The following is a 17,884-nucleotide window of genomic DNA, read 5'->3' as shown; positions in this document are numbered from 1 at the left end:
AATCAGGGCAGAAGGGAGAGGTAGTGGGGTTCCCATCTGTCACCCTCCCACCCACTGAAATTTCCCTGCCACCAGCTCACCACGGGAGAAGACATTAAATTCCACCTATAATAACAGAATAGGCTATTCAGCCCCTTAAGCTATTTCATCTTTGTTGCAGACTCTCACTAGGACTGCTATTTAGGCTCCCAATGGGCATGGATGCAGCAGGGCAGCCCCATTTCGATCCAAGATCCTGAAGTATGCAAATTGCCTGCCAACTATTTCATATAATAATCATGGATTTCTATGTCAGAAGTTTTACCAATATGGTGTCATGTGTGCTCCTGGCACATAAGGTACAGATGCACCCTCTCTGACAATTGAACATTTAGGCACCCATTTTATCTGTAAATGGGCAGGAGTGCCATCACCTAGTTTCCAGGTATATATGTCTACATTTGAGAATGGAAACTTCCTTCCATTTTGGCACTCCATGACACATTGTGCAGTTTACTCAGGTCAATGGGAAGAAATTTTAGATATACTGAATGTATATGCTTTCTAAAGATTACAGAAATATGCACTGTATTTCGTATCTTGGTAAATCCAGGACCCTGATCATCAGGACACTTTTATTTTAAAGGAAACAATCATGCTTCGATAATGAGGTATGAACACTTCCCAGTCTGTTTTCAGACATAGTGATTAATTGCAAGGTGGATGCTGTGTATTCATGTTTGTAGTTGGAATAAGGTCACTTTTAAAGTCCGTAACCACAGGACAAGTTAAGAAGTATACCAGAAATAATCCACTCCTGTCATAAGTTATGAACGTGGTACTTTGTAGCAAGACCACGGGAACAAACACGGAGTTGAAGCCATATGTTACCCGAAGACTTGAACTATCCTTACAGGGTGCGTGTCTCCTCTGGGGAATGAGGGTCACCATTCTGCCAATGTTAAGGAAATGTGTCCTTAACCCAACTTCATGAAGGTAATTGTGGGATAGTAAGGATGAAGGACATGGCCAGAAGCTATTTTTGGTGGCCAGGGCTTGATAGCGAAATTGAGGAGAAGGCAGGCATAAGTTTGGCTTGTACAAAGGTTCAAAACCTGCCTCCACCAGCGCCATTAATCAACACTCAAACAACTCAACAACAATGACACCTACGTCAGACTGCTGTTCATCAACGACAGCTCCGCCTTCAACACCATTATCCCGACAAGACTAACAACCAAACTCTGAAATCTTGGACTTGACCCCTCCCTGTGCAGCTGAATACTTGACTTCCTCACCACAGACCACAATCTGTCAGGATAGGTAACAGCACCTCCTCCACAATAGTCCTCAACACCGGGGCCCCACAAGGATGTGTGCTCAATCCTCTACTGTACTCCCTATACACACATGACTGTGTGGCAAGATTTAACTCCAACTCAATCGAAAAGTTTGCAGATGATACAACTGTGGTGGGCCGTATCTCAAACAATGACGAATCAGACTTCAGGAGGGAGATGAATCACTTGGTTGATTGCTGAACTGAAAATAACCTGTCTCTAAATGTCGGAAAGACCAAGGAACTGATAATCATTTTCAGGAAGCATAGCATGACACAGACTCCCATCTGCATCAATGGCTTCGAAGTGAAGATGGTCGATAGCTTTAAGTTCCTGGGGGTCACCATCACCAACAGTCTGTCCTGATCCACTCCCGTTGGTACAACAGTCAAAAAAGCCCAATAATGTCTCTACTTCCTACGGAAGCAAAAGAAATTTGGCATGCCTGCATCGACTCTCACAAATTTCTACAAATGTGCGATAGAGAGCATCCTATCCGGCTGCATCACAGCCTGGTATGGCAACTGCTCGGTCCAAGATCGCAAGAAACTGCAGAGTGTGGTGAACTCAGCCCAACACATCACACAAGCTTGCCACCCACACATTGATTCTGTATACACCTCCCGCTGCCTCAGGAAGGCAGACAGCATTAGCAGAGACCCCTCCCACCCAGGCATTGCCTTCTTCCGGACCCTTCCATCAGTCAAAAGGTACAGAAGTCTGAAGACCCGCACATCCAGACATAGGAACAGCTTCTTCCCCACAGCTACAAAACTCTTCAATGACTCCCTCTCAGGTTGAACTGTTCCCTGTAAGAACACTATTCACGATGCCCTATGCTGCTCTCGCTCATGTATTTGCTTTGTTTGCCCCCTTGTTCCGCACTGTAACCACCTATCACTGTTTGTCGATGTACCATTTGCCTTTGTTCTCTGTTGATTATTCTTTTTGTCTACTATGTACGTACTGTGTACGTTCCCTCGGCCGCAGAAAAATACTTTTCACTGTACTTCGGTGTGTGTGACAATAAAACAAATCAAATCAAATCAAATCATTACATCCATGGGGATGGCCAGAAGGGCCATGGCAAAGAGTTCATATAAATTATGCAGGGCCATTTGAAGGGTGAATGTTTTTCATTGTGGTAGACGTGCACTTGAAATTACCTGAAGTCGTCATTAGGAAGACTACGTCCTTGAGGAGAAAAATAGAAAGACTGGGTGAGGTTTTTGCAAGATTCAGTTACCCTGAACATCTTAACACCACCCACCAGCTACACGGTACATACTCGTGCGACTCGGCCAACGTTGTCTACCTCATAAGCTGCAGGAAAGAATGTCCCGAAGCGTGGTACATTGGCGAGACCATGCAGACGCTGCGACAACGGATGCACGGACATCGCGTGACAATCGCCAGGCAGGAATGTTGCCTTCCAGTTGGGGAACACTTCAGCAATCAAGGGCATTCAGCCTCTGATCTCCGGGTGAGTGTTCTCCAAGGCGGCCTTCAGGATGCGCAACAACGCAAAATCGCCGAGCAGAAACTTATAGCCAAGTTCCGCACACATGAGTACGACCTCAACCGGGACTTTGGATTCATGTTGCATTACATTCATCCCTCACCATCTGGCCTGGGCTTGCGATATCCTACCAACTGTCCTGGCTTGAGACACACCTCTTTAACCTGGGGTTACCCCTATCTCTGGATCTGTATAGACTTAATTACCTGCAAAAGCTCACATTCAAAGCATTGTCTGGCATCTTTGACTTTGTCAATATATATGTTTCTGGAACATACCTCTTCATTCACCTGAGGAATGAGCAGTGCCCCGAAAGCTAGTGTTTGAAACAAACCTGTTGGACTTTAATCTGGTGTTGTAAGACTTCTTACTGTGCTCACCCCAGTCCAACGCCGGCATCTCCACATCCTGAACAATTTGTTAGCAACAATGGGTCACAGTTAATTTCACAAGGATTCACTAATTATCTAAAGGAGAATGGAATACAAAACATCTGATCTGCTCCTTATCATCCTGTGACAAATGGGCTGGCTAAAAGGTTTGTTCAGACAATGAAATATTCATTGCAGGTAACTTGTGAGCAAGGATCATTGTCTAAATGAGTAAGCCAATTCCTGATGACATTCAGGAAAATAACACATTTGACAACCCAAAGTTGTCCCACATTATTCTTGGTAAACCATCAGTTATGCACAGCTTCTGATTTGCTGAAACCGCCTCAGACAAGTTAAATTGTTGAGAGGAAGCTGCAAAGTCATGTTTTGTGACAAAGGTTAGGAGGTATTGGCAAGGAACTATACTACCAGTGAGAAGTGGATATATGCCATTGTCTTAACATTGCCAGTTTCTTACACCATTCAAACACACGATGATGTAGTGTGAAGGAAACACGCTTATCGACTTTTAGCAACTAGAAAAAGTTTGCCAACCGATAGTCAGCAACTTGTGCCAAGTGAAGATCTGGACATTTCTGAGAACCTGACCAAAGCAGAAACTGTGGAATATCAAGTCAACCTCCAAATACTACGTCGACTCTGGTTGAGACAACTACGGACAACGTCCAAACTAAACCAAAAACACCAAAGGTTGCAGTCAACACGAAAAAGCAGGGGCAAAATTCTCCCCTACCTGGTGGGGCGGGGGTTCCCGGCATAGCAGAATGGTGCCAACCACTCCGGCGTCGGGCCTCCCCAAAGGTGTGGAATTCTCCGCACCTTTAGGGGCTAGGTCCGCGCCGGAGTGGCTGCCGCTCCACCGACTGGCACCAACGGCCTTTGGCGCCACGCCGCCCAGCGTCGGGGCTGGCCGAAAGGCCTTCGGCGGTTGGCGTGAGTCCGCACATGTGCCACTGACGTCACTACCAGCGCATGTGCGGTGAAGGGGGTCTCTTCCGCCTCCGCCATGGTGGAGGCCGTGGCGGCGGCAGAAGAAAAAGAGTGCCCCACGGCACAGGCCCGCCCGCCGATCAGTGGGCCCTGATCGCGGGCCAGGCCACCATGGGGGCACCCCCTGGGGTCCGATCGGCCCGCGTCCCCCCTCCCAAGACCCCGGGGCCCGCTCGCGCCACCTGCTCCCGCCGGCACATAGGTGTTTTAAACCACGTTGGCCGGAGAGGCCTGACAGCGGTGGGACTTCGGCCCATCGCGGGCAGGAGAATCGCCGCAGAGGGCACGCCGATCGGCGCGGGGGGCCCGCCAACTGTTAGGGCGTGATTCCCGCCCCCGCAGATTCCCAGGTGGTGGCGAATTCCGGCCATGGCGGGGGCGGGATTTAAGCCGGCCCCGGGCGATTCCCCGACCCTGCGGGGGTTCGGAAAATTCTGCCCCAAATTCCTGAGATTTGCTGACAACCCACAGAAATCAATGTCCTCCAAAATGTCTAATTTATTGACTGTTACGTTTATTAATTGTTCATATTGTATATTTTGATTGTTAAGCTTGTATTGTGTTTCATTGCAGGAACCTCTAATGTAAAGTTGGAGAAAGTGTTGTGTATTTATATTTGTTCTTCTTTGGAACAAGGTCACTTTAAGAGTCTGATCACATGATGTATTGATTACATCATCGGTAATTTGTATGGGCAAATGAACAGTCTGTCCTAACAGCATGGAGAGTAAACACCTTTCCAATAAAGCTTTTGTTTGTACCTTTGTGGTCTGCATGCCTATCCTTTAAAAATGCCACAGTAGATCGGAGTACCAAAACTCTACTTGCACAAGAGAAAGATGATATATTTACTGTAAAGACAAACTTCTGCATGTGGTTCATCTGTCAAGTAGATCCATGATATTTTCACACAATAAAGTTACTTAAACTGAATGGTTAATATTCATTAATGAAATAAAATTGTCTTGTTCCAGGACTTCCTTAAGTACAGCGAACAAGCTGGATTCGAATGTTCAGAGATTATGGTAAAACTTGTTTTCTTAGATTGATTATTGCTTATTGTACAAGTGTCATATTGCTGATAGTAAATTGGGATGAATATAATTCATTCACTGCCATTCTCTTTGTATATATTTTAGAAATTAAATGAACAGCTTAATACAATGCACTTAGTCCAAAAACTTATTCAATAAAACCTGAGAGAAAAAAACTCAGACCTCAAGGTGGGGTAATCACTGTATGTAATCACTGAGCCCTGATGGTTATAGTTTGTTGAAAGAGATCAGTCAGCAAACAGCAAAAGCTGATGTTTTTCAACACTTTTAAATTAACTAAATTGTTCATTCAGCCTGTGAAGAACATGTGGAAAGGAAGAGGCCATTCAGTCCGTCAAGCTTGTTCCCCCATTCAATTAGATCATGACTGATTATCTTAAGCTTTGTATGTTTGCTCATGGGATGTGGGCATCGCTAGATAGGCTAATGTTTATTGTGTATCCATAATTGCCATTCAGAAGGTGGTGGTGAGCCATGTTCTTGACCTGCTGCAGTCCCTGTGTGCACCCACAGTGCTGTTAGGAGTGGAGGGAGTTTTAGAATTTTGACCCAGTGACAGTGAAGGGATGGCAATATATTTCCAAGTAAACATGGTGTATGACTTGGAAGTGGGAGCTTGCAAGTGCTGGTTTTCCCATGCGGCTGCTGTCCTTGATTGTCCAGGGGTAGAGGTTGGGAGTGGGAAGCTGCTGTTGAAGGGACTGCAGTAAGTTGCTGCAGTGCATCTTGTAGGTGGCATACACTGGTGTTACTGGGGTGAAGTAGTGAATGTTTAAGATGGTTAATGGGGTGCCAATCAGACAGCTTCTTTGTCCTAGAAAGTTGAGCTTCTTGAGTGTTGGAACAGCACTCATCCAGACAGAGCTGGTTTAGCTCAGTGGGCTAGACAGCTGATTTGTAATGCAGAACAAGGCCAGCAGTGCAGGTTCAATTCCCATACCAGCTCTGTGTAACTGAACAGGCACCAGAATGTGGTGACGAGGGGCTTTTCACAGTAACTTCATTGCAGTGTTAATGTAGGCCTACTGTGACAATAGAAGGTTATTATTATTACGTAGAAAGCATTTTATTACACTCCTGATTGCACATTGTAGATGTTGGAATGGCTGTGGAGTGTCATGAGATGAGTTGTTCTCTACAGAACTCCCAACCTCTGACCTACTCTTATACTCCTACAGTACTCTTGTGGCTGGTCCGTTTAGGTTTCTGCTCAATGGTCACCCATAGGATATTGAACGTGGACAATTCAGCATAGGGGATGCTGTTGAATGTCAAAGGGAGATGTTTTGATTCTCTCTTGTTGGAGATGGTCATTGCCTGGCACTTTTGCAACACAAATAAAATTTGCCACTTATCAGCTCGAACTTAAATGCTGTCCAGATCTGGTAGCATGCAGGGACAGATTGCTTCATTATCTGAGGAGTTGGAAATGGTACTGAAAAATCTGAAATCATAAGCGAGTATCTCCACTTCTGACATTATGATGGAGGAAAGGTCATTGAAGATTGGACCTAGTATACTGCCCTGAAAAACCATTGCCATGATACCTGGGCTGAGAGGTTTGCCTTTCAATACCACAAATATCTTCCCCTGTGTTAGATATGGCTCCAGCCAGTGGAGAGCTTGCCCCAGATTCACACTGATTTCAATTTTTCTATAGTTCCTTGATGCCATAAGGTTAAATGCTGCATTGGTATCACTCACTCACTCACTCCTCCCTTCTGGAATTCAACTCTTTTGCCCTTCTCCGAACCAGGACTATAATGATGTCTGGAGCCAAATGGCCCTAGTGGAGCCCAAACTAAACATTGATGACCAGATTGTTGCTGAGTAAGTAAGTGCTGCTTGATAGCACCGTTCCTCACTTTGCTGATGCTGTGAATTGGCTGGAGAAATGGCATCTGCGATGCTGGAGACCTCAGGAGGAGGGCAAGGTGAATCAACCACTCGCCACTGTCTGGCTGAAGATAATTTCAAATGCTTCAGCCTTGTCTTTTGAACTAATGTGCTATGTTCCGAAATCATTTAGAATGCTGATGTTTGTTGAGCCTCTTCCTCTCGTTAGTTGCTTAATTGTCCACTATTCACAACTGGATGTGACAGGGCTGTAAGGTTTTGACCTGATTGCTTGGTTGTGGGACCATTTGGGTCTGACATTGTTTAGCATGTTGGTAGTTGTGGTTTGTAGCTTCCCCAGGTTGGTAGCTCATTCTTAGGAATGTCTGAGGCTTCCCTTTCACACTCTCCTCTACTGCTCATTGAACCAGGATTGGTAATGTTCAAGTGAGGAATATGCCAGACCGTGAGGGTACAAATTGTGATGGCAACAGTCCCTCATGGATGTCGGTGGAAAAGAACATACCCCAAGGCTGGTGATGTAGGAGCCTGGAGAACTGGTTGTAAGGTTTGATTCTCCGAGTATGGCTATGCCAGGCTGTTGCTGACTAGCCTGTGGGACAGCTGGCCCGACCCTGGGACCCCACACCCTGGACTGGATGTGCCATTGTTATATCGGAGGTTTATATTAACGTTGGTCGGCATTTTTATTTTATTATTCTATAGCAGTGTGATACAACTATGTGGCTTGCTATGCCATTCAGAAGGCAGTTAAAAGTGAACCACATTGCTGTGTGGCTGGAGTCACATGTCAGCCAGAACATGTTGGGCTTTCCTCCTTCAAAGATATTAGTGAACCAAATAGATTTTTACGACAATCCAGTAGCTCCATGGTTACCATGACTGAGACTAGCTTTTTAATTCCAGATTTAACTAAATTAATTCAAATTTCCCCAGCTGCTTTAGTGGGATTTGAACTTCTATCGCCGAAGATTTGTCCATGCTTCTGGATTACCAGTTCATAGCATACCACAATGTTACCCATTTCCATTGCACCTTGACTCTATGGGTGGGATTCTCCGCCGGCGTGAGTCTCCATTTTGCCGGCGCCCGGGATTTACCCGACAGCGTGAGTCTGCCCCATTGACCGGCCGGCGTAATGGAGAATCATGCCAGCGGGTCGGGGCAGAAAAGTGGCGGGGCGGAGAATCCAGCCCCACATCTCTTATTGCCTTTCCCTCAGAAAAATCTATTGCTCTGTTTTAAAATGTTAATTTCACCTAATTTCAGCAGTTTTGGGGAAGAAGTAAGTTCCAGGTTTCTATGCCCCTTTTCTTGAGGAACTGCTTTATTTTTGCATTCCTAAATGCCCAGCTCTAATTTTAAGGTTGTGCCCCATTGTTCTGGATTTCCCCACTGGAGCAAATGGTGAGCAGTCACTGTAACACCAAGAAGGAAAGGAAGGGTAAACTGGGTAATTCCAATCCCCCCCCCCCCCCCCCCCATCTGATGTCAGTTATGCACAAATTCTTTGGACAGAATTGACCCAAAAATTGTCAAAATCGAATTTCAGGCGGGGAAAGTGGCGTGTGACCTGCCAACAACAATGCCAGATTTTTCTGCTGTATTATACAGCACCTTCTTTTAAAAACCATGCACTAAGATATCTCCTTTCTTTTGGAGGCACATCTGGAAAGCAGCCGAGAGTCCACGAGCCAGGTCCTGGACTCCAGCCCTGAGAAGAGCACAGAAGAGGAATCCACAGCCCCCAACCTTGTCACCATTAACGTGCTCACCCACACCCACAGATACACACCTCGGTCAAATTAGTTCTAGAGGAACCTTGATGTCACAATCTGGTGGTCACGTTGCACTGTCTAGTCCACAGCAGGCAGAGGCAGGGACAACCCAGGGTTCTGGTACTGAGAGGAGTGCTGGAGGACTGGAATCTGCTGAGTCCCAGTCTGAACTCAGTCATGCTGGAGCTGCAAAGACAATTTTGGGAACATCAGGAAAGGATGTCTGGTGCAGTGCTCAGATTGCAACGCACAATGGAGGAGTTGTCCACCTTCAGGTGACAGTGCTGATATGCCAACGCACCCCAAGGTCAACACTGGTAGGGTGGTGGCCATTGTGGTGATGTTGATCCAGAACATTGGTCCTGCACTGCTTGTGGGAGTCGCACTCCATCACTGAGGCACTTTCTGACATCTATCTGTGTCAATGCAATAGGGAAGTGGGACATCTCAAACTCAATCCAGCTGCTCTGGCATTCCATGGGGGGAATTGTATGTCCTCCACCAGCCAGGGGCCTCAGGCAACCATAGCGAGGAAGAACAGAAGATGCACACCCCAGGACCATCTACCCAGATGACCCCAGGGGCATCCGGCCCATCTTAATTCGCTCTTCCTGTGATCCCATTAACTCCACTTCCGCAGCTGAGGAGTGTAGTACTGCCACACATCAGGATCCCAAAAGCTAGTCTTCGACCCTCCAAAGGATGCCGCCAAGGTCATCACAGAAAACGGAGTGTAGCACTAAGCAGGCCACCTCCACCTCCGCTGTGGATGTCAGGGATGCACCAAGATGTAGTGGCAAGGTTAAGAGGTCAAGAAGGGGTAGCTGCACTACATGGGCATGGATGATAGATCACTTGTACGTTATGTTGACCAGTGTAAATACACTCCCAAGAATGTCTCCTTGTTTCTGGCACCTTTTTATGATGAGTGTTTTTGACAATGAGATGTAAAACCTCGGTTCCTGCACGAAATTAATGCAAGTATCGCAGTCTAGGGCCTCCCTCCTGTGCATTATATAATATTCTGAGCACAGTGAATGCCCAGCAACAAAGCCACTCTCAAGATCAGTGAAGCCTGCACCTTAATGTGGCTTGTGTTTGCTGCAAGAAACGGGTATCCAAGAGTCACAGACTTCCTTGATGTTCAGCATCTCAGCACCTCAGAGGCAGGGATCTGCAAGTTGCTGAGGATGTACAAGTCGTGGACACTCCCGGGTTACTTTGCAGAAACCTGCATGACCCATTTGTAATGGTCATATGAGCTGGACAGTGAGAGATTGGAAGTCTTTGAAATTCACAAACTGGACTGCTTGTTGCCAGGGAGAATTAAAAGCCATGTAGTGCAGCCAATGGCACCCTGCAACCTGATATCACTGCAGATCCCAACTTTCGTGCTTCCGGGCTCACCAGATCTCTGTCAAAGTTGACAAAATTGTGTGCCTGGGTAAAAATGGCATCCCTCACCTCCTGGTCACATTTTTGGCGGAGGCTTTCAAGATCCCGCACAGATCCCCAGTGGAGCTATAGAAGGAGGCACTGCCAAAGAAATTGAGCGCAGCAGGCACTTTCACTGCCACTGGCAGTGGATGCCCTTTGAGTCCATGTGGCATCAAATCGTGCAGAAGGTGGTATATGTGTGTGAACAATTCCATTGACATGCGCAGTCATTGGCGACGCTGGTTTTCGCTTATCTGCAGATCCTTGGTCTATTGATGCGTCTACAAAGGACGGCTCTCTGGGGGTTCAACCTCTGCATTGCATTTGCCTCACCATCAAAAGCAGAGCTCCAACTATCATGGGCGCGATTCTCCGCAAATGCGGCGAGTCGTAAAGGCTGCCGTGAAACTGGCCGTGTTTCACGGCAGCCTCCGCGCCCCCTCCCAGGACCCGATTCTCCCACCCGGGCGGGGCTAGCAGCGTGGCCCCGTGAAGCACGGCATCGCGGGCTTAGCGACCGTCGCTAAGTCCGCGCGCCAAGCGTCACGGCGGCTGACGCACACGATGACGTCAGCCGCGCATGCACAGGTTGGACGGCTCCACCCCGCGCATGCGCGGATGACATCATCACGCAGACTGTCAAACCCGCGCATGCGCAGGCCGTCATGCCCCTCAGCCGCCGGACTGATCCTGCGGGGCGGCGGAAGAACAAATAGTGCGTGGGTATCGGACCCGCTGCCCACGATCGGTGCCCACCGATCGCAGGCCCATGCCACCCTTGGCACGGCCGTGGTGCGGCCGTGCCAATTGGTGCCATGGTTGTCCGGGACGGCACTTTGCGGCCGTTTTCACGAACGGTGAGAGCAGGTGTGTTTGTGTTCGTGAAAACGGCCGTAAAGGCCTGGGAACTCGGCCCATCGGCCTGGGGAGAATCGCTGTTCGACGTAAAAAACGGCGAGCAGCGATTCGTGTCGTGGGACGGCCGTGGGGTGGGGAGAATAGCGGGAGGGCGGGAAAAATGTCGGGAAGGCCCTCCCGCTATTCTCCGACCCGTCGTGGGCAGCGGAGAATCGCGCCCCATATTCCTGCACGAGGCAATTTTGCTCTAAAGCCTCAAAAAGCTTTTTAAAAATTATTCATTGGATGTGGGCATCACTGGGCCGGCATTTGTTGCCCATTCGAAATTGCCCTTGAACCGACAGGCTTGCTCGGCTATTTCAGAGGGCAGTTAAGAGTCAACCACATTGCTTTGGGTCTGGAGTCAATGTAGGTCAGACCAGGTGAGGATGGCAGATTTCCTTCCCAAAAGTGCATGAGGGAGCTGGATATGTATTTACAACAATTGACAATGGCTTCATGGTGATCATTAGCCTTTTTGACTCCAGATATTTTATTGAATTCAAGTGTCACCATCTGTCATGGTGGGATTTGAACCCAGCTCCCTAGAGAATTACCCTGGGTCATCTAGATTACTAGTCCAACGACAATACCACTATTCCATCACCTCCCTAACCTACTCTTTCAAAGCCTCTTTCAGGCATTCCTTCTAATTCAACTCTCAATTGTTGCTTGGTGTTCATTCTTTAAGATACACCTAGAGATGTTTAACTTTATTAAAGGCACTCTACTACCTGATATTGTTGGAGGTTTAGCTGCCACATAACACTAAATTACAAAACTATTGTTCATTGAAATCATCAATTATTAACTACAGTTTCAATTAAAGCAATTGACAGATTGATAAACTGGTATTTGGGAAGTATGATAAAATGATTGCTATTATGTGGCACTGCCATTTTACATTTTGGTTTAGTGGAATATATGCGTTCAACTTCATTGGTTTTCAACTTTAAATAACATCCTAAAATTATAATTTTGCCATCTTTGGGAAGGTGTGAAAAGACACAAACATGTGGAATAGAAAGTAAATCTGTTGGATGGATTTCAAAACTACCATGAATAAAGTGCTATCACTGCAAAAACTGACATCGCCAGAAACAACTATAATTGACTGGTGTTTTGTTGACAGAAAGCAGTTGATGTGATGTACCATGTACCAAAGCGTTGCAATGATATGATGAATTTGGGAAGACTCGAGGGTTTCAAGGTAAGGCTTTTACCCTTTGCTTCTCTCTGTATTATTGTTTCACTGTTACATAATTACACCAGAACCTTATATCCAAAAAGCGCAAAGGGTCCAGATTGCATTACCATATCTCAGACCATCTTTCGTCCTCAAGTAGAGGATGAGAGGAATGTTGCATTGCATCATATGGGGGAGGGGATCTGTAATGGAACCTTGATATAATAGTTAATTTGAAAAGAAGTGCCTGACTGTGTTCAAGATCTATAAAACTGCTTTGTGCTAATAATTATACGGATGAATATTTTCGAAAATAAAGATCTTAAGTTGGATTAGGATAGAATACACACTCAAATGGTTGCTCTGTACATTACAGGCTTCTCTCTGAAGTATCGGTAAAACATAAGTAGGCATCTGTTGGGGGGCTTGGGGGGGGGGGGGGGGGGGGGGGGGGGGGGGGGGGGGACTGGGGAGGTAGATATAGATTTGGGTGCCGGAGAAACAGTTACAGTGGACAATACTCGAATGGGTCTGGTGTTGGTGTTGTCACTTGTTTCTCCCGGACGTGTTTCGCTGCCGTTGTAGTCTCACGTTCACCTCTGCTTCAGCCATTTGCCCGTCTTTCGCCTGGATTCTCCTTGCTCTCTGTTCCCGTAGATGCCAAGTTTGTTATCGTTTCCCGTGCCCTCCTTCTGGCTATCACTTCCCTGCCTCCCCCCACTTCCCTGGTTCTCCTCTATTGTTCCCTGTCTCTTCACTCTTCCCACCCCCTCCCCCCCCCCCCCCCCTTCTACCCCCTCCTGTGGTTCGCCTTTCTTTCCTCTTAGGTTTAGTCCCCCCCCCCACCCTCACCCGGTCTATCTCTCCCTCTCATGCCTTGGCTACTTTCCCCTGATTCTTGACTACCTGGCTATTCTTCTGCTTGTTCGTTGGCCACAAACAGGTCCCGGAACAATTGGGTGAATGGCTCCCACGTTCTGTGGAAGCCATCGTCTGACCCTCGGATGGCCAATTTGATTTTCTCCATTTGGAGAGATTCCGAGAGGTCGGACAGCCAGTCTGCAGCTCTGGGCGGTGCTGCTGACCGCCAGCCAAACAGGATTCTCCAGCGGGCGATCAGTGAGGCAAAGGCAAGGGCGTCCGCCCTCCTCCCCAGGAATAGATCTGGCTGGTCTGATACCCCGAAGACTGCCACTTTCGGGCATGGCTCCACCCTCTTCCCCACCACTTTGGACATTGCCTCGAAGAAGGCTGTCCAGTACCCCGCAAATCTGGGGCAAGACCAGAACATGTGGGCGTGGTTACCCGGGCCTCCTTTGCACCGTTCACATCTAGCCTTCACCTCCAGGAAGAACCTACTCATACGGCTTCTTGTTAAGTGGGCTCTATGTACCACTTTTAGTTGCGTCAGGCTGAGCCTTGCGCACATGGAGGTAAAGTTGACTCTATGCAGTGCCTCGCTCCAGAGTCCCCACTCTATTTCACTCCCCAGGTCCTCCTCCCATTTCTTTCTTGTTGCGTCCAGTATGGTGTCGGCCCTTTCTACCAGTCGATCATACATGTCAGTACAGTTTCCTTTATCTGGTATGCTTGCGTCCTGTAACTGTTCCAGTAATGTCTGTTGTGGCGGTTGTGGGTACGTCCTTGTCTCCTTTCGTAGGAAGTTTTTGAGTTGCAGGTACCTTAGCTCGTTCCCCCAGGCTAGCTGGAATTTCTCTGTCAGTTCGTCCAGTGTTGCGATCCTGTCTTCTGCGTATAGGTCCCTGACTGTCAGTATATCTCCGCCTATCCCCACTTTTTGAAGGTGGCGTCAGTCAGCGCTGGTCTGAACCTATGGTTGTTGCAGATGGGAGCTTTGTCTGACATTTTAGTCAGGCCAAATTTCAGCCATAGTTGGTTCCAGGATTGGAGGTTGGCTATCACCACCGGGCTGCTGGAGTGTTTTTTGGGTGGGGATGGGAGTGCCGCCGTGGCAAGGGCCCGGAGGAGGTCCCCATGCAGGAGGCCTCTTCCGCGCGCACCCACTTGGCTTCTGGTTCCTTGAGCCATCCCCTTATTTGCTTGGTCGTCGCCGCCCAGTGGTAGAATTGTAGGTTTGAGAGGGCTTTCCCCCTCCCCCGGATTTTGTTTTTTGTAGGACCTTCTTTGGGATCCTGGCATTTGTGGTCGTCACCACTGATGTATATACTGTATATACATGTGCTTTACAGTAAGGTCCCTGTACTACAGGTACGGGGGTAGATCCCTGCCTGCTGGCTCCGCCCAGTAGGTGGAGTATAAATATGTGTGCTCCCTGTACAGCAGCCATTTCGTCAACTGCTGTAGGAGGCCACACATCTCAGTGTAATAAAGCCTCGATTACATTCAACGCATCAGCATTCTCTAGAGGAGCAAGTCATCTGCATAGAGTGAGACTCTGTACTCTCTGCTGCCCCTTAGGATCCCCCTCCAGTTTTTTGCTGCTCTGAGCACAATTGCTAGTGGCTCGATCGCGAGAGCGAACAGCAGCACGGACAGTGGGCATCCTTGTCTGGTGCCCCTGTGCAGCTGGAAGTATCAGGAGTTGGTGTTGTTGGTCCGTACACTTGCCATGGGAGCGTTGTATAAGAGTTTTACCCAGGAGGTGAACCCTGTTCCAAGCCCGAACTGCTCCAGTATCTCTGTGAGGTATTTCCATTCAACCCTGTCGAAGGCTTTTTCTGCATCGTGGTAGACGATCACATAAGAACATAAGAACTAGGAGCAGGAGTAGGCCATCTAGCCTCTCGCGCCTGCTCCACCATTCAATGAGATCATGGCTGATCTTTTGTGGACTCAGCTCCACTTTCCGGCCCGAACACCATAACCCTTAATCCCTTTATTCTTCAAAAAACTATCTATCTTTACCTTAAAAACATGTAATGAAGGAGCCTCAACTGCTTCACTGGGCAAGGAATTCCATAGATTCACAACCCTTTGGGTGAAGAAGTTCCTCCTAAACTCAGTCCTAAATCTACTTCCCCTTATTTTGAGGCTATGTCCCCTAGTTCTGCTTTCACCCGCCAGTGGAAACAACCTGCCCGCATCTATCCTATCTATTCCCTTCATAATGTTAAATGTTTCTATAAGATCCCCCCTCATCCTTCCAAATTCCAACAAGTACAGTCCCAGTCTACTCAACCTCTCCTCATAATCCAACCCCTTCAGCTCTGGGATTAACCTAGTGAATCTCCTCTGCACACCCTCCAGTGCCAGTACGTCCTTTCTCAAGTAAGGAGACCAAAACTGAACACAATACTCCAGGTGTGGCCTCACTAACACCTTATACAATTGTAACATAACCTCCCTAGTCTTAAACTCCATCCCTCTAGCAATGAAGGACAAAATTCCATTTGCCTTCTTAATCACTTGTTGCACCTGTAAACCAACTTTATGCGACTCATGAACTAGCACACCCAGGTGTCTCTGCACAGCGGCATGCTTTAATATTTTATCGTTTAAATAATAATCCCGTTTGCTGTTATTCCTACCAAAATGGATAACCTCACATTTGTCAACATTGTATTCCATCTGCCAGACCCGAGCCCATTCACTTAACCTATCCAAATCCCTCTGCAGACTTCCAGTATCCTCTGCACTTTTCGCTTTACCACTCATCTTAGTGTCATCTGCAAACTTGGACACATTGCCCTTGGTCCCCAACTCCAAATCATCTATGTAAATTGTGAACAATTGTGGGCCCAACACTGATCCCTGAGGGACACCACTAGCTACTGATTGCCAACCAGAGAAACACACATTAATCCCCACTCTTTGCTTTCTATTAATTAACCAATCCTCTATCCATGCTACTACTTTACCCTTAATACCATGCATCTTTATCTTATGCAGCAACCTTTTGTGTGGTACCTTGTCAAAGGCTTTCTGGAAATCCAGATATACCACATCCATCGGCTCCCCGTTATCTACTGCACTGGTAATGTCCTCAAAAAATTCCACTAAATTAGTTAGGCATGACCTGTCCTTTATGAACCCATGCTGCGTCTGCCCAATGGGACAATTTCTATCCAGATGCCTCGCTATTTCTTCCTTGATGATAGATTCCAGCATCTTCCCTACTACCGAAGTTAAGCTCACTGGCCTATAATTTCCTGCTTTCTGCCCACCTCCTTTTTTAAACAGTGGTGTCACGTTTGCTAATTTCCAATCCACCGGGACCACCCCAGAGTCTAGTGACTTTTGGTAAATTATCACTAGTGCATCTGCAATTTCCCTAGCCATCTCTTTTAGCACTCTGGGATGCATTCCATCAGGGCCAGGAGACTTGTCTACCTTTAGCCCCATTAGCTTGCCCATCACTACCTCCTTAGTGATAACAATCCTCTCAAGGTCCTCACCTGTCATAGCCTCATTTCTATCAGTCGCTGGCATGTTATTTGTGTCTTCCACTGTGAAGACCGACCCAAAAAACCTGTTCAGTTCCTCAGCCATTTCCTCATTTCCCATTATTAAAACTCCCTTCTCATCCTCTAAAGGACCAATATTTACCTTAGCCACTGTTTTTTGTTTTATATATTTGTAAAAACTTTTACTGTCTGTTTTTATATTCTGAGCAAGTTTACTCTCATACTCTATCTTACTCTTCTTTATAGCTTTTTTAGTAGCTTTCTGTTGCCCCCTAAAGATTTCCCAGTCCTCTAATCTCCCAGCAATCTTTGCCACTTTATATGCTTTTTCCTTCAATTTGATACTCTCCCTTATTTCCTTAGATATCCATGGTCGATTTTCCCTCTTTCTACCGTCCTTCCTTTTTGTTGGTATAAACCTTTGCTGAGCACTGTGAAAAATCGCTTGGAAGGTTCGCCACTGTTCCTCAACTGTTCCACCATAAAGTTTTTGCTCCCAGTCTACCTTAGCTAGTTCTTCTCTCATCCCCTTGTAATCTCCTTTGTTTAAACACAAAACACTAGTATTTGATTTTACTTTCTCACCCTCCATCTGTATTTTAAATTCCACCATATTGTGATCGCTCCTTCCGAGAGGATCCCTAACTATGAGATCATGAATCAATCCTGTCTCATTACACAGGACAAGATCTAGGACCGCTTGTTCCCTCGTAGGTTCCATTACATACTGTTCTAGGAAACTATCGCGATACATTCTATAAACTCCTCCTCAAGGTTGCCTTGACCGATCTGGTTAAACCAATCGACATGTAGATTAAAATCCCCCATGATAACTGCTGTACCATTTCTACATGCATCAGTTATTTCTTTGTTTATTGCCTGCCCCACCATAACGTTACTATTTGGTGGCCGATAGACTACTCCTATCAATGGCTTTTTCGCCTTACTATTCCTGATTTCCACCCAAATGGATTCAACCTTATCCTCCATAGCACCGATGTCATCCCTTACTATTGCCCGGATGTCATCCTTAAATAACAGAGCAACACCACCTCCCTTACCATCC

The 17,884-nt window shown here is 47.0% G+C and overlaps 1 protein-coding gene across 2 annotated transcripts in view; it reads left to right on the top strand.

The window, feature by feature from the left end:
• LOC119961934 (kalirin-like) overlaps positions 1-17,884 on the top strand; it is a 107,495-nt gene that overhangs the window by 54,386 nt on the left and 35,225 nt on the right. For both annotated transcript variants that reach the window (XM_038789516.1, XM_038789515.1), the window contains 2 exons: positions 5,198-5,248; positions 12,380-12,457. In XM_038789516.1, coding sequence (XP_038645444.1) covers positions 5,198-5,248; positions 12,380-12,457 — 129 coding nt within the window. The remainder of the gene's footprint in view (positions 1-5,197; positions 5,249-12,379; positions 12,458-17,884) is intronic.

This window comes from Scyliorhinus canicula, chromosome 2 (assembly GCF_902713615.1).
Source record: "Scyliorhinus canicula chromosome 2, sScyCan1.1, whole genome shotgun sequence".
NCBI classification, from domain to species: domain Eukaryota; kingdom Metazoa; phylum Chordata; class Chondrichthyes; order Carcharhiniformes; family Scyliorhinidae; genus Scyliorhinus; species Scyliorhinus canicula.
Note: the sequence above shows the minus strand (reverse complement) of the source record. Positions and strands in the feature narration are given on the sequence as shown.